The sequence below is a fragment of the Cottoperca gobio genome, chromosome 8 (assembly GCF_900634415.1).
Source record: "Cottoperca gobio chromosome 8, fCotGob3.1, whole genome shotgun sequence".
NCBI lineage: Eukaryota > Metazoa > Chordata > Actinopteri > Perciformes > Bovichtidae > Cottoperca > Cottoperca gobio.
In genome coordinates this window covers 22,861,128-22,880,865 of record NC_041362.1, presented here as the reverse complement: position 1 = coordinate 22,880,865, position 19,738 = coordinate 22,861,128, and the positions used below count along the sequence as shown (strand labels likewise).

At 39.4% G+C, this 19,738-nt stretch overlaps 2 protein-coding genes across 2 annotated transcripts; one reads left to right on the top strand and one right to left on the bottom strand.

The window, feature by feature from the left end:
• The first annotated feature begins 829 nt into the window (after positions 1–829).
• smim22 (small integral membrane protein 22) lies at positions 830–6,977 on the top strand. Its single transcript, XM_029438350.1, has 4 exons — positions 830–982; positions 2,065–2,206; positions 3,881–3,951; positions 6,626–6,977. Exons 2-4 carry the CDS (start codon positions 2,080–2,082, stop codon positions 6,671–6,673), a joined length of 246 nt encoding a protein of 81 aa, XP_029294210.1. The 5' UTR covers positions 830–982; positions 2,065–2,079; the 3' UTR covers positions 6,674–6,977.
• A 1,255-nt stretch (positions 6,978–8,232) lies between these two features.
• Positions 8,233–18,806, bottom strand: rogdi (rogdi atypical leucine zipper). Its single transcript, XM_029438430.1, has 11 exons — positions 18,594–18,806; positions 16,405–16,476; positions 15,030–15,112; positions 14,673–14,727; positions 14,485–14,565; positions 12,810–12,905; positions 12,608–12,706; positions 10,943–11,056; positions 10,815–10,864; positions 10,542–10,668; positions 8,233–9,848 (listed from the first exon to the last, which is right to left on the bottom strand). Exons 1-11 carry the CDS (start codon positions 18,666–18,668, stop codon positions 9,807–9,809), a joined length of 894 nt encoding a protein of 297 aa, XP_029294290.1. The 5' UTR covers positions 18,669–18,806; the 3' UTR covers positions 8,233–9,806.
• Positions 18,807–19,738: the final 932 nt, after the last annotated feature.

Below are 19,738 nucleotides of genomic sequence, written 5' to 3'. Positions count from 1 at the left end.
CTGTCCGTCAGGGAACATTTCCGTGTAGATTGGGAGACTCCTACCTCTTCACATTCTGTTCATAATGTTAGTTGATTGTTTTAATATTTTATGTTTACATTCTGGCAGATCTTACACTTAACTAAATCTGCACAAATGTCATCTGCACAGTAAAGAACAATAAGCAAAATCCACACATACACAAACCACTTGGTCTGAATAAATCTTATTATTTGGTCACATAAGAAACAGCATTTGGCTGCTGTGACACCGTATCAATTTTTCTTTGTTTTAAAACTTGAAATATTTCACATTTTATTTAATCTGTTTTGCAAGATTATTAAACCCCCACATGTAGACCTGTGGGCTTCTCCATGTGCCAACCACAGTCTTTATTGCCTAAAATGCAAACACAACAAACCAACTAATTACTGATTGAAATAAATGTAAAGTGCTTGTATAGTTTGTGACAAAATTAATAAATAACATGCCATATCATGTGAAATATGTTGACAAAGTTATGGAAGCCCATTAAAAAAATTATGAAAAGTGCGTCATGATACAAATGTTCAGAGATAGATAGATTGATAGATGATTTGTTTATCCTGAGGGAAATTGTTGAAATGGATAAAATGTACAAGTGATAGATGGCCATGTTTTGACATGTAATTTTGACTTTTTATTTCATAATAAGTTCAAATTATGTGATAGTAAATCAAAAGGTTGTTCTGAATATGTTTATTTGTATCATAACTAACTTCTCAGTTATTTATTTTTCCCTGGCAGAAATGTTGCTTCACACGAAGTTAACAGAAGCGGACATAGTTGGAGCTGCTGTTGTGACTCTACGAGGATATGTCAGTCCGTCTCATGGCAACCCTGACACAGCGTCAGTACTGGAGAGAGCAGTCAGTGTGAACCAGGGCGTGAACACATCAGTCAGCTGATCTTATAGACCTTTGTACCTGGAAGGAAAGACTCAAACAAGCACCTCCGTCTACAGGTGAGTAACCTGCTGCTCCCAATAACGGCTAAATAACGTTTCTCTTTGTACATTAAAATTATATATGTGGGATAAAAGTTCCTCTTTAAAAGCTTCTGAGTCAATGAAATAGGCTACTAACCTATACTATGACTAATGTACTATTGATGTGTAATGAGGCCTGTCCTACTCAGCAGGATGTGTGAGCGAGGTAACTTTACGGCTCACCCTGGGTTTACAGATCGCCACGGTAACTTATGCTCATTACATAGATTCAATGGAATACACACATTCAGGTCTAAAAGTTAGTCAGATCTCCTCATGCCCGAGATAGTGATGTTATAAACCTGTCACACATTCAGGGATTTTATTTCCTACTATTCTTCCTACATATGGCAGCTGCTTGGCTGCTTTTAGTCTGGACTATGTGTTTAACTTCTTCCTGTTTGTCTAACACTACAGTGTGCTCTGAGAAACCCTGGGTTGAAACTACCGCTTATTACAGGCCTCAGGTTACCAGTCAACACAACACCTGAGAGGCTAAACTTCTTATATCCATTGTGGCCTCATTACTGTTCTCTTTTCAACTTGTTTATATAATCACTGCTCATGCATTCATTTGTTTTTTCTACCACATAGCTGCTGTCTTTTCCATGTCTTTTTAATTGCAATCAACTGTAAATATATTTTACCCCAGTATCTATGATAATCAATGTTTTATGTCAAACCACATTTAGCAAAAATCCCATAAAGCATTGAACAATAAATCCAGAATTCCACATTTACTGTAAGACACTCTCTGATATACTACTGTAATATTTCTCAACTTTATCTCTTGTATATATTTTGTACATCAGTGTACAAACAGATTGACATTAAAATATTAATTGAATTCCCTCCTTTTTCTGTAAATGATCATTAATACGATACTTGTTAACTATGTGGCATGAAGTGTGCAGTTTGAGCTCAGCCTGACACGGTGCCCTGCGTGTTGCTCTGTGTGTTGCTCTGTGTGTTGCTCTGTGCATTGCGCTGTGCGGTGCTCTGTGTGTTGCTCTGTGTGGTGCTCTGTGTGGTGCTCTGTGTGTTGCTCTGTGTGTTAGTGTGCACACGCAGCGATGGAGCAGAGAAGCCTGCAGCAGGAGTTGGAGGATCAGTTCAGCCACGTGGTTTCCAGACTGCAGAGCAAACTCTTCCAGTCTGACTGGGACATCGCCTCTTTTGCAGTCTTCTTCATCTTCATTGGTGAGTGGCGGTGAAAGAAATGGTTTGTAGAGGCAAATATGTTTGAATGATTTATATTACATATTTCCATAGTCATAAACCTTTTTTTTAATGAAGGAAAATGCGAAATATAGAAAGCAATGAAAAGTTTACATTCACCAATACATCTTTTTGTAATATTTACTCGCCTACCTTTATCTGAAAACTTTAGATACTTTACAGATTTAGAATTTTGAATACAAAATATCATTAACTAATAAATGATTATATATATTATTCAAAGGTTAAGCTTGCTTTATATAAAGTAATTAAAATGAACTCCACTTTTACCAGCTGCAACATTAAAGTGATGAACTCATTAATCCAACAATAATTATAATCCAATAATAAAATATATATTATTCTGAAATGGGTGAGTACTATTATTTTGGTACTTAAAGTAGGACCTATATTTTAATGTTAATACTTTTATACTTTGTGACGTAAAGTAAAAGTCCTACATTTAAAATCTTACTTAAGTAACTGTATTTGTACACTGTGGTGTTGCTACTTTCACTTAAGAAAGAGTTCTGCTTACTTCTCCCTCACCTGCTGGAGTCTGGGATTTCCACTGCAGCAATATTCCATTGGTAATTTAGGATGCAAACATAACGTCCTTCAGTTTATCATATCAGATGCTTATCATTGCTTAAACAAAGGCAGTCAAATGGGGAAGGATGAACATGAATGAGTCTGTCCATTCTGGGTTGAAAGCTCTGTTGACTTTTCTCTTCTTGGAGAGCGCCATGAGTAGTTATTTTTCTCTCCCTGTCTGCCACTCACTAGTCTCTTCGTCAGTGTTTCTCTCCCTTTCTCCGTCTTCTCTCCCTGTATCGCTAACTCGTCTTTCCGTCTGTCACTCGCCTCTCATCTGTCTGTATTATTCAGTGTGTGTGTGTGTGTGTGTGTGTGTGTGCAAAGCGCCAACCTTTGTGATACAGAGCAGAGCGAATGTGAATGTGCAAAGCTAAAAAAATAAAATAAAATGCGCCGTAAAAATAGAAGTACCGGTCCGGGTCCGTATAGGTCGGCGTCTGGGTCCGGACTCGGACCGCCGTCCACCTGTTAGTGACCCTTGCCATAGAGCACTGTACAATAACAGTTAATAACAAAAATAAACTTTATTCATACAGCACAAACTTTTCAGGACTGCAATGAGGCAAATAAAATAAGACCATTTTCCCCCCTTTAATTATGGGGTTTCTTTTAGGAAGTTTTTCCTTGTGTGGTGCAAGGGTCTAAGGACAGAGGGTGTCTTATCCTGTACAGTCTGTAAAGCACACTGAGACAAATGTGTCATTTGTGATATTGGGCTATATAAATACATTTGATTTGAATTAGTTGAATAAGATATTAATAAAGTATTAATTCAATATTATTCAAATACTAAAATGATAAAGAGCAATGTCTCCATTGTAGAACTAACGTAGAAGTATTGGAGTAATGCCAAGGATCATTTGCAGAAATGTGTACTCAACTCTGTGTAGAAGCATTCCAGAAAGGCATAAACTGTAAACTGTTTACCCCCCCTGAGAGGTTCATGAACATGTTTCTCTGCAGGTTGAGCTTGATATTATGGTCTGGTTCTCCACTGAACACTGATGACTTGTCCTTTGGCTGCTCACGAGCCACTTGTTGTTCTGTTGGTGTTTTCAGGTATGATTCTGCTGATGGTCATTCTGGTGCTCATCCGCTGCTGCTGCTGCTGCTGCTGTGATGACGAGAGGGTAAACACACATATGAGAGAACTGAAAGAAAACACACACTTGTTGTAGTGAGGTGCTAACTCGAAGGCAAAAATCCAAGAAAGAATGGAAAAGAGCTCCAAAGCAATCTTACACTTAAAGTTCTAAAGAGTGGAGTTTTGACATTTCATACTAACGAGGACAGGGTTTCTAATCTGAGCTATCAGTTTGAAAGACATGGGAAAAGCCTGTGTGAAATCACTCCCTATTTATTATGAAGTGCGCTGTATTTACCCTCAATAATTTGTAATTGAATGTTTGCAATGTGAGTGTAAATGTATATATTGCGTAAAAAAAACTCCCTCAATGGAACAAAAACAGTTTAAGTCCTTCAATTGTACAACAATCCCTCATTGCAATGCGTTGCAGTTTAGACTCTAAACTATATAGCTTGGTTAGAGTTAAAGTTAGCATCACCTCGACAAAAAGACAATGAGATTTTTCCTTTGGATTATTGTAGAAAATATACTCTCTGGCAAACAAATGTGTATGATACTTACGTTTGGTTCTGCAGGATAATCTTTACAAATGAAAAATGCAATCTCCAGAAGTAAAAATCTAATGTTAGGCTATAAACAAACTACAGCACGGTCACATGACAGCACATCACCACGACTAACATAAAGGTCGACTCGTCTTCACTGTGAAAACGTCTAGTCTCATTTAGCCACATGTTTGCAACCGCTGTTTTTAAGAATTGAAATTAAAAATTAAAATTTCTTAAACTAGTGAACTAACCACAGAACCACATAACTTATTTCTGGCTTCTAACCAAAAACACATTAAAAAAAACCATTGGCTTTGAGACGAGGGAACCGGAGGTTCTAAAATGCTAGGTTAGGGATTGTAATAGATTGTAACTTGCACAAATGTCACTCAGATAAAGGATCAGTTACATATAACATATAATAAGCATATAATAATAATAATTATTACAATAACATTGGGCTTGTATTTTGGTCATTTTCCTAAGAAAGCGGTTAGCATCCCGCCTCATATCGCCTCCTGTATACAGGGAGTAGTGATTGAGGGAATGAGGGTGTGATTTTGACACAGCTGAAGGACAAGCCACAAAACAGCAAAAACATTTTATAAATGGTCAGATTCTGCTTTTAGGCTGAGAAGAGCCACAGTGTTGAACCTGTACAGCAGGGGTCGGGAACCTATGGCTCGCGAGCCATATATGGCTCTTTTGATGACGCGATATGGCTCGCAGACAATTTTGAGCTGACATTTTTTAACATGATTAACAAGTAATAAACAATTATACTGTGTAATTTTAAAGTAAAACATTTAGCAGCGAATTTGTTTTTAGTTCTCCCATCTCCTTTCCTCCGCTCTGTCTCTGACTGCACAGCGCACACATTTACACACGCGCGTGTGTGTGTGTGTGTGTGTGTGTGTGTGTGTGTAGGGGGCGGAGCCCTGCCCTTCGCGAAACAGCTGAGGAGAAACTGCGCAAAGCAAGCAGTAGACGGGGGTCAAACTCAATCACAGAGAGGGCCAACATTAAAAACAGGGACTACGTCGAGGGCCAAACACAGTCCACATTTATTGAACAGGATACACATATTGGATAAAGTGCAAAAAGATATGGAACATATTTAAGTCAACTGCAAACGGATTGCTGAGCAGTTCAATTTAAATTTCTGAGCTGCAAAGTCGGCAAATACTCTCAGTTGATCAGCAGAATGCTGTTGGGAACACAGCGGTGGAGATGTTTGTCAGTGTTTGGAAACACGTAGTGACCAAAGTTTCCTTCTGCATCAGAGTCTCCCACAGGCAGCTTGGCATCACACATGTCCGTGATCACACGGCCCTGAAGCTGCAGGTTTAACAGTGAGATGCTTCGTTATGTCGCACAAACAGTCCAGCTCTCATCGTCCCAGAGATCTGTGATATCTTCATTTCATTCACACATTTAAATACTTCCTCAAATGTCTTTTCCCGTGGTTGTGCTGTGCATTGATGCCAGTTATGACAGACATATGATATTTTCTCGCGGGCCGGATATAATAATAATAATAATAATAATAATAATAATAATAATAATAATAATAATAATAATAATAATAATAATACAAATAATAAATTGTTTTTGTAAAGCGCCTTTCAAAACTAAAAGCAATCTCAAGGCGCTAAAAACAAACAAAAACAACACCAACAGACATAAGAGGTTAAATAGGTCATAATTGCCTTGAGTTTGACACCCGTGCAGTAAACACTGAAAGATGAGATAAATAACTTAAGCGTTTAGTTTATTTAATAAAAGAGCACCTGTTCAATGCAACACTGATACCGCTATTAGTACACGGAGACGTGTTATTCTTAAAAAATGCACGCATAAAGTTGCGTTCAAATTGATAAAATATATGGCTCTCAAGGAAATACATAAACAAATATTTGGCTTTTATGGCTCTCCCAGCCAAAAAAGGTTCCCGACCCCTGCTGTACAGCCTCACCACGCCTTGGCGCGTCAACCTTCTCATTCCTTATGTGTTCAAGACGGGACCTTTCCTAAATGTATTCCTTGCATCCTTTGATGCACACGTTTAACCATCTTAGCGAGAGATCCTGGCATGTAGTGAAATGAACTGAGGTCATTTAGAACTCTGCACTGTGATAATGACAGTAAGATTCCTTTGTGCTTCCACAGCCTCGGAGACGGAAGGTTGGCATAGAGAACATGGCTCTGGAGCCCTGACAGCGTGACTGCACTCATGGAGTGTGAAGGTTGATGGAGAAGAAGTTTTAGAGTTTGACTTTTGTGGCAAAGCTTGATTTAACTGTCACCTGTCTGTAAGCAAATTTAGTCGACTTGCACACAGAATGAATGGTTGTTCACGAGTCATAGCTATGAAAATCACACAACACACGTGATCTTTTTGACTGTCACTGCTATGTGGGGTTTATTGATAGGACACCACTGAGGAGCTGGAAACACTCAGCTGTCTGTAGATTTATTTATGTCACTTCCTCTTTTTTCTATTTTGTTTAACTTCGTAACATACAAGTAATAAGTAATAATAAAAATGTCAACTTTGCTCTATTTTATGTGTTGGTGTATTCCTTCTCATCACACCATGTTAATTTATAGAGGGCAAAGTACAAAGATGTGTCTGAAGGTCAACAGGCTGCGTCCTGACTGGATCACACCGGGCTGTAAACTGCTGCTGCCCTGCTCTGCGGCACTTTTGTCTTCGACTCCTTTAGTAAAACTCAGAGTAATGTTTGTTTCAGAGGTTTCAGCACAACATACAGACACCACTTTAAGACATGTCATTTCACATCTGTTCTGTTCACTCTTCTAAACTAAATCCCTCCTCTGACGATTCACCTGCAAGATTCTGTGCAGGGCTCAGTGATATGACTTTAACCTCTGCACTCTGCCCTGGAGAAATGCACCCCTTGGTTGTTTCAGGAATAGTGTAAATCATAACAACGGAAGCCCTGTGGGCAAGTGAGAAAAGGTCATTCTGGTGATCCATTTTCTAAGTCTGATCTAAATTGTTTTTTCTCTTGTGTACGACTTAAGAAGGTCTTTCTATTTATTTATTTTAGCAGTGAAAAAGGTAAAGAATTAAAATTTCTAATTTACATATTTCTTGTTGAGAGGTATGCAAAGTGTTCATTTTAATACTCAAAGTGCACCACTACCTAAAGTCTTTCTTTTTGCTAGAAATGTATAATCATATCAATATACAGCATGTAGTTTAGGGTGCATGGAGTGATTTTAGCTTCTTGTTGGAAACACTTGGAACAATCATCCTCAACATTTTATTCCACCTCAAAAACCTTTTTTCACCTGTTCTTAAGTCAAACACAGGAGAGAATTCTTTTAGATCAGACTTGAAAATGGATCAGCAGAATTGTATTTTTTCCTCACTTGCCTCTCAGGGATTCCACACATTACATTGAATCTTCCTAACTTTAAAACACTGGATGGTTTACTCCTGAGGTTGATGTCTGAGGAATCCCAAAGTGATCAACATTGAATAAATAATGCTAATCCTGCATCAAGCATCATTACTCAAAATATGATAATAAAACATGTAATAATATATCACTGGGGCAATCTTTAGCTGTAGGTACATGCTGCTGCTGTACTTGTACTTAGTAGAGTTATACCTCTGCATGTTCTTTACAATGTTAGACAACTAGACATTTATAGTTGGTAGAAATGCACATATGCACAAAGGAGACAAACTGAAGTGTTTACAAGTAGCTTCACTGCAGGAAGCAGAGTGAAACGTTGACAGGTTATGGTTTAGAATATTTTTATTGCACAGATAGATAAATCATTTCCACATGTTATATGATAGGCAGCTTTTCAAAATAGATTAACACTTACTGGAATAAAGTCATTTGTTCATGATTGGATCAGTGTTTGGTTCACAGAGAATCAACAACATATGTGCAAAACGTGTGAAATAAATATAAACAGAGCAGACAATCACTTAAAATCAAAGATTACATCAACAGAGATGACGAGTAGCTTATCGTTTAGACATATCCAGGGAATGCGAGTTGTGTCATTTCCACCAAGTGGGGCAATAAACAATAACAAAAACCAAACATTATCCCTGCTCCAATGTCCACCCTGATACCAGTTTCCAACTTGTAAATAACGTCCAAGTTATTGCTGTTCTAATTGAATTGATATGGTGTTATACTGTATTTCTCACATGACCCTCTTGATGATGTGAACCGTCACATACTTAAAGGACTTCACCTGTGTGATCAGCGTTGAAGGAGAACTTCACAGCTTTGTGTGTGGCGGGTCGGACATTGGAACTGGTCCTCTGACATATGATACTGTACTGTCTGTGAATAAGGACTGACAGTTCAGTATCGTCTGTCACCAAAATGTTTGTATACCAGAACTGTTGACAGTGGGAAATGTTTTACTAATAGTATTACACCCCCTCACAGATAAGACTTCCCCCCCCCAAACCAAAATGTTCCCTTCACTTTGCAATACTGTGCATTCCCCTCATGCTTTGCAACACCAAGCACTTTAAACTTCAACTCAAGTATAGCACTGTTATAGGTGGATGTACTGTACATGCACAGATTAGAGGATTCCTCCAGTGGTTTTGCACCTCCTTTCAAACCTGCATTGTTTAGTGCACGCTCTCGTACTGGAGACTGTTGAGAGGAAGAAGTCTCAGTCTGGTGCTCAGCAGTTTGTTAAATATTACCCAACTACAAGCGTACTTTCTGACTCCCGCCCCAGACGATGTAACCAATGAGCGGTGAGAATGTTCTCACATGACTTTTAGTGATACATTTACAGTTTACCATCAGAACCGTTGATTCAGACCAGAGCAAAACAGGGATAGTTGTAGTGAAAACACCCAAAGATTACACATGTGATGTCACTCGAGTTATCTTCCTTCAAAGACACAGAAAACATTATACACTGGCTTAGTAGTGCATGACTACAAAATTGACTTTGACATGTAAGAAACGATTATATTGTAAGGGAATGCCAAAAGATGAACTGTGACCTCTTATTTAGTGTTCCACACAACACAGATTAGATGACAACTTTGCTTACAATCCAGATAAATACTCTCCAACACATAAATTAAAACAATTCTAATAACAAATCAGCAACTATCACATTCATTCATACATTGAGAAGTTCAAGTCAGTGCTGTGAGATGCAACACACACACAGAAATATTGGGCTAACACAGCTGGGAATATTGATATCTGTTGGTTTGATTGGCTCCTTCAGCTAACCATGCAACACTTGAAACTGAATGACTGCATCATAAATATATATATAAAAAATAAAAACCTCCCTTACACGTGTGGTTACTGGAGGTGGATTAGAAAGGTCTGTAGTTCCAGAAACTTGAGAAGACCGATATCTGGAGGGATGGGAGGACAGACTTAGATACATTTGTTTTCTCCGCCTCTTTAATAATAATAATAATAATAATACATTTTATTTAGAGGCGCCTTTCAGGACACCCAAGGTCGCCTTACAGTGCATTTAAGTTAAAGTTTAGAGTTGTGAAGTGGGAGAAGCTATTTCAGAGGCCCCTTGTTCTGGAAGGTAAAGTTCTGTTCATTTTTCCCATATAGAAAGTTGCATGGCTCAAAGGTGGAGCACCGCTACAGCTTGGATCTCTCCTGAGCTTCATCAGTACAAAAGACGATCAACTGAGTTAAAAAAAAAATCAGTTTTTATTTTTTTTTATCAAAAAGGTACAAGCCTATGGACATAAAAAAACGTCCGTGGTAGAAGTTAACTAAGATTACATCCCTTAGAGCAGGCAGATTCCCAGGATGCATTTCAACAAGAAACATCAAATTCTGAGAGTTTTATTTTACAATATATAATATAATATAATATTTTACTTGTTCTCAACTGCAACAAAGGAACATTTACAATGGGAATAGAGAATGAGGAAAAGCACTTACAGAAACAGTAGCCCCTCCCACTTCACATCTCTATTCGTAATACAATAATACAGATGAGTGCAGCTTTAAGAAGTCATTTCACTTTAAGATCAAGTGACAATGTATTTTCAGAGTCATGCTGCAGGGGAGACACTCACCTTGTCCTTGAGCTGCTGACAGAGTTGCAGCGAGATGGTGAAGAATACCAGCGTGTCATTAAGCCAAGGCACCACACACTCCACCTTGTGAACGTGGCTCACCTCAAACCGGTTGTTGTTGAGCTCACTGTGGAGGATAGGGTTCACAGCAAAGACAGATTAAATGGAGGGTGTCTTCATATTACCTATATAACACTATTTTTATTATTAAAAGCATTCATTGTATGTATAATTTACTTGAATGTGTTTATGTACAGACAGACAGACACTTACAACATTGCCCCTGGGTTGTGCAACACAGAGCTTCCAGCTGGTTTGAAATTCTGCCAAGATGAGAGAGACCATTAAAACATCAGACACATGCTGCTGTGTGAGGCTTCCTTTAGTGGCGCAGTTCTAACCTTAGTGGTGTTTGGAGGTAGCACATGAAGCTGGTAGACAGTCAGGCACAGTTTGCTTAAGTTGATGTAAAAGTTCACCATCACATCCCCAGGCATGGGAGGAGTGAACATTTTCTGGTGATGGAAGGAGACAAACAGAAAGGGAGACAAGAGTAAGAAGAGGAATATGGAATAACAGTACGAGACCTCATGCTAAATGAGGTCACATTGTGTTTTTTGATGCACTGACAAGTTTATTGTTTGTGTTGGATTGGGTTGAGGACTCTGAAGAACAGTCAAGTTCTCCTACAACAGGGGTGTCCAATCTTTTTTCACTGAGGGCCACATACAGAAAAATATACGAAGGGCTGGGCCACTCATACTTTTGAGGTATATTGCCTAGAGAAAAAATCAGGGGGGGAATGAGGGGAAATATCTCAAGCTCAAGCTTGTTAACATTTTCTAACGTTAGAAACTTTATTTGACTGAATTTATTGAAAAATTGAGCTTATTCACATGAATACTGTGTAATATATGTTTTAACTCGCCCATAATGGGAACAGCGTTGCACTCAGTGGGAGCAGTGATGCTGCGCTTTGGACTGAAGGATGCTGAAGGTGAGGAGTAAGTTTGGTGGTTGAGATATGAACGACATCACAGAGATGGCTGTCAGTCGTTTAGGTTCTCAATCTGCTCTTGTTCAGAGTTAACAGAAAATGTTTGCTCACATATTTGAGTGGGGAAGTGCGCAACATTGAAGTTGACTCAGCCAGCGCACATCAGAACGGTGGAGTGCGTCCCCGTATTCAGCATGGACATCACAGGAAAGCTTGAAATTCTCTGTGGTAAAGTCCTCGTTCTCGAATTATGTTGTGCCCTTTAGACTCCTAAGACCAAGCAGCTCTTCCGTAACGCAAAAGTTATCGTCAACTCCACGCAAAAAAATTAACAGCTGTGCGGTGTCTGTCACATGCAATCCAGTAAACATCTAAAGCACAATCTTTATCTGACACTTGATGTTTTAAGTTAGCTGACAAGTCAAAACTGTGTTTCTGTGTTAGAACTAAGAAGTACCAAAACATTCAAGTGCAAGTTTCTATCTGGGCCATATTCCATTAGACTTTTAGAATTTGCTGCAGGTCAATTAAAAATGGACCACGGGCCGCAGTTGGCCCGCGGGCCATAGTTTGGACACCCCTGTCCTACAACAAACTAGGCAGACCATTTCTTTATGGAGCTGACTTTGTGCACAGGGACAAAGTTGAAACAGGAAATAAAACAGATTTTCAGGGCTCCTGTAAATACATAACAGTAATGTTACATAACTTCCTAACACACTATACATGTACCTTGTGTTTAGAGAAGATTAGAACATGAATGCTTTTAGTCCTATTTGGAACAATGGGTAGTGGTGTGGACAAAATATGTTGGTTTAATCCTTTTATTTACACGTTCTCCTCAGGAGAGAAAACAACCTAGATCAGATAAACAGCCCAAACCCAACACAAAACGTACGAGGACATAGGTATCCACGTCTTTTGTTGGCCATATAGAGGATCTTTGTTAGAAGTCTTCTGCCTAACAAAATCAGTTGTCAGTCCTACTCTGGTCCTCAATGTGTTAAAGCAGTGTGTGTGTGTGTGTGTGTGTGTGTGTGTGTAAAGTGTAATGTCTTATGTCCTGTACCATCAGACCACTGGTGGCCAGCTCAGGCAGCGTCATGGAGGCCGGGGTGGTGAGGCGGTTTCGTGCTCTCGTCAGCTGGAGCATCACTGCATCCATGAGCTACGGCAGCAATAGAAACATGACGCTAGTATCACTGACAGTCAAATACTGGGATGTGATCCATATTCAGGACAGGGCTGCCATGAGGAGACAGAGGACAGACCTTATTGACCTCAGCCCCCGTCTTAAAGTGGTAGCTTTCGTCCCGGCTGCCAAGCAGCCCGAGGGCCTGGTTCACATGGTTCCTGGCATCCTGAATCTGATGGACCAGCAGAGACAAGAGAGAGGTGGAACTGTGAGAGGGATGAGTAAGGCAAGATTTGACAATTCATGTGGATATGAAGCAGTAACAAAAAGAGGATGTAATGCAGAAATCCTTCGACTGGAGAAGTTTCAATACTCCTGGGTACTGGGTTATTTCAGTTGACACCTTAAAAGTATGGAGTTCCGATACCCAGACCTACTGAGCAGCCACAGGACAGAAGACAAATCAGAGAAATTATAGGAGAGGACATGAGAATGTGTTGGACAAGCTAGTGCTTTGCCAGACCAACAGACTAAAGCCTGAAGTTAATCTGTCTTTGTAAATTGACACATTCGACCTCTCTCTGGCCTTACCTTCTCTTTTTGATATACACTCCAGATACAACACATATTGATCTATGCTCCTCACCATGGGGTGCCTGGTTACATTTTATAATAGGGGAGCAAATTTGGAAAGATACATAATGACAAGGGTGTCTGGGGGTCGTCCCCCAAGGAGAAAGAAATCGGTAATAAGAGCCGCTTGTTCATTTCCTTGTTTGTTTTTTATACAGAGTTTTGCTGATACAGACACCAGCTCAGAGCGGGACTGTGCAGCTGGCGAGCGGAGAGATAGAGAGGCTTTGCTGTGCCAGAGGAGCCAATATGATAGATTTGTTTATATTTCTCGTTTCCCCCTGATGCTCTCTCACTGCTGCTGTGCTGCTCTGTCTCGTCTGTCCGTCCGTGCGCCTTGACATTTCAGTTTTAAAATGTATTTTTGATGAAATGAACTATTTATTGTGGCAAAATTGTATTTATTTATAAACAGAACTAATCCACGGCAGTTGAAAAGGGCTGCCATAGACTGTTTATAAAGATGGACAACATCACAGTTACCCAAAAGTGAAGCAAAACATGTTGATCGCCCCCTGGTGGCTGGCTGCAGTATGAATCATAAATCTCAACCACTCCATGTTAGTGGGTGGGACATGGGCCAAACAAAAAAATTCAAGTTCACGTCAAATACATTTTTCACAAAGATGCTTTCTGTCATTTTATGTAGTTATTATCCCACTGATGTATGTAGTTAGTTCACTGTGAGTCTCTCTAGATAAGAGCGTCTGATACATGACCTGTAATCTAACATTTTTTATGTATCATAGTGTATTTACAACTATGTTACTACAGTTGAGATACTTCCTGGTGAAGTTGATAACACTAAACATGAGTGTTCGGTCAGCTGAGAACTTATCTGCCCGGAGGATGTCCGAACACTAACTAGCCTATAAACTGTAAAAGTGAAATACTAATATATAGATTAAACTGCTGGAAGAACTTCTCCAATAGATGTTTTATTTTAAAATAACAACATTTGAGTAAAAACAACACATTGTAGGGATACATCTTTGTAAAGTTAATACCACCACTGATGGGAACATTCATTTGAATGTATTTGTAGTTTTACACTATCTCGGTCAAATTGTAACAACTCCTTATGAGAGAAAATAAATCTGAGTATACTCACAGCTACAACCAAACTTCACAGTTTGGTTTGAATTGTTGTGGTAGCATCACACACGGACATACTGTACCTGCTGCAGTTTCCACAGCTTGTCCTCTCTGAACTGAAAGTGCAACACTTGGCTACTCTTTGCAACCTTCACGTTGATGTCCTGTGAAAAAAAGCAAAACATTAACAACAAAAGACACAGTTAGCTTAAAACAATGATTCATTTAACATAAGGGGAATAAGGCCACAATGAGAAGTAGACAAACTCACAGCCTGAGTCAGAGCCTCTCCCTGCAGAGTCAGCACCCCCTTCACTTGATCCATGCTGCAGAACAACACATTACATTTGTATTTCAACATCACCCGAGGAACATTAGGAAAGACAGATTATTGCAAGGGGAGGCTTTACAGTGTGTGAAGGAGGGTACCTGATCTGAATATGAACAAAATTACCAATCAATTCAAGTCAGAGTGACTCAGCATATCCCACAATCCATCACTGAGCATCTGACAGCCATTTCCTCCACATGAAGACATTGTTAAGGAACAGACTGGACCTACTTGTTTCACTACAGACAATCTAACCATTGTATTTCATTCAAAATGTCCATAGTAACTGAGTATTACGTTGAGCTGCCGAGGATGAAGTTTTCCTGTTTGAGCTGACTCTCCAGGCCTGGCGTGGCCATGGAGAAACGTCGAGATGCTTCCTGTTGATGGCAGAGCAAACTTACTGTTAGAATCTAATCTTAATCAGTGTTGTGGGTTCATGGCCTTTGAGTTGACATGGTGGACGCATTTCAGGTGTGGATGAGCAATTCTACAGACTCCATAATTCTACTTCTGGTGTGTAATTCAGCAACAAGTGTTAGACACCTTCTGGAAACCCATCACAGCTAGGACTGGACGGGCAAAATCCCTTATTGACTTTCACCATATGTTGATGGTAAGATCAACATTTCTCTCCCTACCACCACGTTGTTGGAACACTGCTGTGCCTCACACCAGCGTCACCAATATGTTGGGGTTCTGGTATGAGCAAGTCTGGTTATTAATAAATACAAATGATAATATTAATAAAACTATTAATATTCCTAAAATCATAAATAGGGGTTGATAATAACTGGCACAACAATGAAGTAGGTGCATTAGCTCAAAAAGACATTAACACAGCTATCAGAAGGAATTAATAATTGTCAAAAGTATATTATAATTATAATATACTCGTCAGAAGCTCTGGATCAGAGGAAAAAGTTAACCAGTCTCATACATATACTAGACAATAAATTGGGCAATTTTATTAATAATTAAATAAATAACTATAAAAACAATGACCATATCAATAGCTAGAAAAAGTTGAAGGTTTTTGGAATTCTTATTAGTAGAGGTTGGCAGCACTCACTCTTGTACAACATTAAACAAACCAGCAAGTATATTTCAAACAGCATTTATTAATAAGATAATACATGTCAAAACACACAACATCTAAAACTAAACAATCAACAAAAACACAAGCAGTGTGTGTGTGTGTGTGTGTGTGTGTGTGTGTGTGTGTGTGTGTGTGTGTGTGTGTGTAGGGAAGAGAGTGTGTAGGTGCGTGTGCCTGTTGGGGGCGCGCCAAAAAGAATGTGTGTGGTCCTGTGGTTTTATCAGTTTAACACCTACATGTGAAAAGGTGACATCAGGATGCAGGAAGTGAGGGAGGGTCTAGACACAAAGGATCATGGGAAATTGAGTCCAATAGCTGCATACTATAAGGATTCCAAAAACTTTGTAAGGCAGGATTTCTGTTACCAATGTAGTTTAAGGTCAGACTTGACCTTACTTGACCAGCTCCTCCACACCCACAGATGACATTATAAGACTGTTTTCACAGGCTCAGTACCAACAATTACAAGCATGCAGATCTTCACTTGTAGAATTGGTGGAATGACCCTTTAATTTGTGATAATGATTTTAACAACATCATTCAGCCCTAAATACAGCAAAGCTTAACTTTTACCTTGAGGACGTCCTGGAGCTGCTTTAGGACAGCATGCACTTCTTCTTTCAGCAGCCAGTTGAATTCCTCCTCCTACCAAAAAGTAGGAAATGGGGTGGGACAATAAGCAACATCAACAACACCTGCACTATATATTTTATACTTATACCTGCGTTCATACTGTATTCATAGAACATTATTAAACTGTTAACGACTTCTATTTTTAAAAGATTTATTTTGGATGTTTTTAACCTTTAAATCTATAGTACAGCAAAGGCAGAAGGCAGACAGGAAAGAGAAGGACAACCAGCAGCAAACAGCCGCGGGCTGGACCTTGATAAGGACAAAGCCTTGTCACATGGGCCAATGCCTGCACTCATGAGGTAGATTATATATTTATTATAGTATTCTACTGAGCTAACACCAGGGACGGCCACTACACAACACTTTTATTTATGTAATGTAACACATTTTTTAGCACTTAAAGTGCCTGAGAGTCCCCCTGGACAACAGAGTAAACTGGGCTTGGAACACAGAGCTGACGGTACTTTCTGAGGGGGTTCTAGTTGTTCAACATGTGCATGCTGCAGAGCTTCCATCATTCAGGAAGGCTTGGTGATGAGCTTGTCCTGGGTTTGGAACCAGACTCTCTGGTGGTGGTGTCAGAAAGGACAGAGCATTGTGGACAACACCTCTCACTTCCTTCATGTCTGTCTGGATGAATACAGGAGCAGCTACAGACTGATACCACCAAGACGTTCCCCTGAACACCAGAAGAGAGTTTTCCTCAGTCTGTACAGCTCCTCTCTTCACATAGGTCAAACACAACCCTTCTATTACTGTTTTTGTTATCACTTCTCATACTTGTTGTACAGTTTACATTTTTTCTATTCACACTCCGTTCACAGCTTTTTTCATTTGTGTGTTGTTGTCATTTGTAGTTTGCACCTCACTTTATTCTACAGGTATGTACATTCAGGTGTCAGTTTATTTGGTGCACCTTTGTTTTAACTGTTTGAGAGGTGTTGAATTGAATAGTGTGATACATTTGTTAACAAATGAATCAAAGTTTGAACTTTACAGAGTTAAACATGCATGGAAGAGGATTCATTTCCCAGCAGACCCTCAGCCTGCATCAGAACTATTCCAGGCCTGCTTTGGGTCTGAGCGCTGACGCAAAGCAACACGTTCCTGTTTCTTTTTTCAGTATTCCTCACTCATTTTCCCCTACAATAACAGAGTTTACTACAGGTCGTATATATATTTAATTACTGCAGTTGTACAACATTTCATAATAATGAGGTTAATTTCATTATTGTGAAAAGAAGCATGTTGTAAAAATGAGTTGAAATATAAAAATGGTCTTACATATTAATTTAACTATGCACTTTGGGTCTCCATTGGTTAACCCCAGGAACATTTAAAAAGAGAAATATTCTTTGACATCATAATACACTTGGAATAAAGCCCATTTACTATAACTCATGTCAACTTTTTGATCACTGATAACAATTTTCCGAGGCATATCACAATGATTTTGAGGTCTTAATGTGCTTTTTAGTTTTTCAAGGAAGCCACTGGTTTATATTTTGTCATGCAGTTACAGTAGAAAGATAGCAGATTTCAGAGGTTTAGCATGGAATTTGTTGAATTACAGTTCTCAAAGTGAACATTATGTATGCTTCTAGTATTGTTGAAATAACGCTGTTACGTGGGATTTGCAGCAAATGGGATAACACATACAAGTAAAGGCCCTTTACGGCAAACACCGACTGTGAAAACAGGGAAAGAGTTGACTTTCAATTAAAAGATTACCGAGAAGCTGAGGTCAGTTGGTATTCAGTTAAATGATCATTTGTTACGGGCACATGCTTAGTTTATCTGGTCTTAAGTGTTAACACACGAACAGGCCCACTGTCAACAGCGTCACAAAATGACTGACAGCAGCGCGAGCCCTGGCTACAGCACCTGTATTGTAGCGCGCGGATGCTACGGTCCCTCTCGGCTAGCAGCGGCTACACGAGCAGCTACGTTACTTACGTCCAGACATTAGCTAAATTCTTTTCAAAATGTCAATTACAAATGTACAAATGCCAACACATGTTATATTTACTGACGGGTCAGTCAGTAAAGCAGCTCGTCATAGAGACAAACAGCACAGTATCTCCCTGTGTGCCCGCAGTGCTGCAGAGCAGAGCAAAACAGCTTACCAACACAGCTCTCTCCACTTGACTGGCAGCTGACATCTTGGGCAGCTCAGACAAAGATCTCTGGGGGTTGAGCATGATGTGCAGAACACAGAATCAAACACTCGTTTAACACCTTAAAACACTGTCCTCTCCTTGGGATGAAGGTCTCTCACTACTACTAGATTAGCGGAGAGTGTGTTGCCTTCATGTTCTGTCGGAAATAAGGTCAGCGCTGAGATAAACGACCCAAATCGGCGTGAAATTCAAACGTAAAGATGACCACTGTTGGCATGCAAAACTTATGCGACTCGGATCATGAAAGTAGCACGAAATGTATGTTCAGCTATGTGTTTGGTTTAGTCTATACTTTCATGTGTTTGCTGGGAAATTCATCCACATTTTTTAATAAATGTATCACACTCTTTAATTGTATTTTTAGTCTACCCCTTCAACCCCTCAAAAAACAAAAACTGAACATATTAACCTTTGTTTTTTGCTGTGGTATTGTACTGCCTTCATTATGCAGCACGTGCCAGTTGTCCTCTTTATTCTGCCAGTGGGGCTAAAAGTCATTTTAAGAAATATCCAAAATCAAATATATGTGTGTTTGTTATTAATTCCTAACAAACCATTATGAGACTAATGCATTTTGCTCTTTACGAGAACCACGTGAATGCAGCATTAAACTGGTCACACATTCACAATTAAACTGGCCCCACCCACTAGTACGACAAAGCGCCTCGCGTCATACTCTGAAAACCACGCCCACCTCAGGGGAAAACAATCCGCGCCACAGCATGCAACCAAGGGCTGAAAAACTGTATGCCTGTAGCTAGATAAATAGAATAGATAATAGAAAGTCAAAGGAAACCCTATGTCTACCACGGTTGCAGTTGATGGGACGAGTGAAAAGCTTTCTAATTCATCCCTATTTCACTAAAACACAAGTTGCATACTGTCAAAATTAGGCCTATAACAGACCTCTGTAGCCTACTGGAAGATGGATCTGTAACATTGGAACATCCTCGTTATGGTGGTCCCATTTTAATTTAGTATTATACTTCCATAAAGTTGGGGACTTGAGAGAGATTTTGGTTAAACAGCATATTTCCAAATACTGTATATGGGTTCTTACCTTCAGGTGAGAGGGCCTCCTCTCAAAATGG

Bases quoted from the DNA above. Each gene is read 5' to 3' on its own strand.
- smim22 (XM_029438350.1), top strand. From the start codon at position 2,080: ATGGAGCAGAGAAGCCTGCAGCAGGAGTTGGAGGATCAGTTCAGCCAC. The intron at 2,207-3,880 runs GTGAGTGGCGGT...TGGTGTTTTCAG, and splicing joins AGTCTTCTTCATCTTCATTG to GTATGATTCTGCTGATGGTC. The intron at 3,952-6,625 runs GTAAACACACAT...GTGCTTCCACAG, and splicing joins GCTGCTGTGATGACGAGAGG to CCTCGGAGACGGAAGGTTGG.
- rogdi (XM_029438430.1), bottom strand. From the start codon at position 18,668: ATGCTCAACCCCCAGAGATCTTTGTCTGAGCTGCCCAAGATGTCAGCT. The intron at 12,707-12,809 runs GTCTGTCCTCTG...TTGCTGCCGTAG, and splicing joins CGGGGGCTGAGGTCAATAAG to CTCATGGATGCAGTGATGCT. The intron at 9,849-10,541 runs GTGAGTGTCTCC...CCATCCCTCCAG, and splicing joins GTCAGCAGCTCAAGGACAAG to ATATCGGTCTTCTCAAGTTT.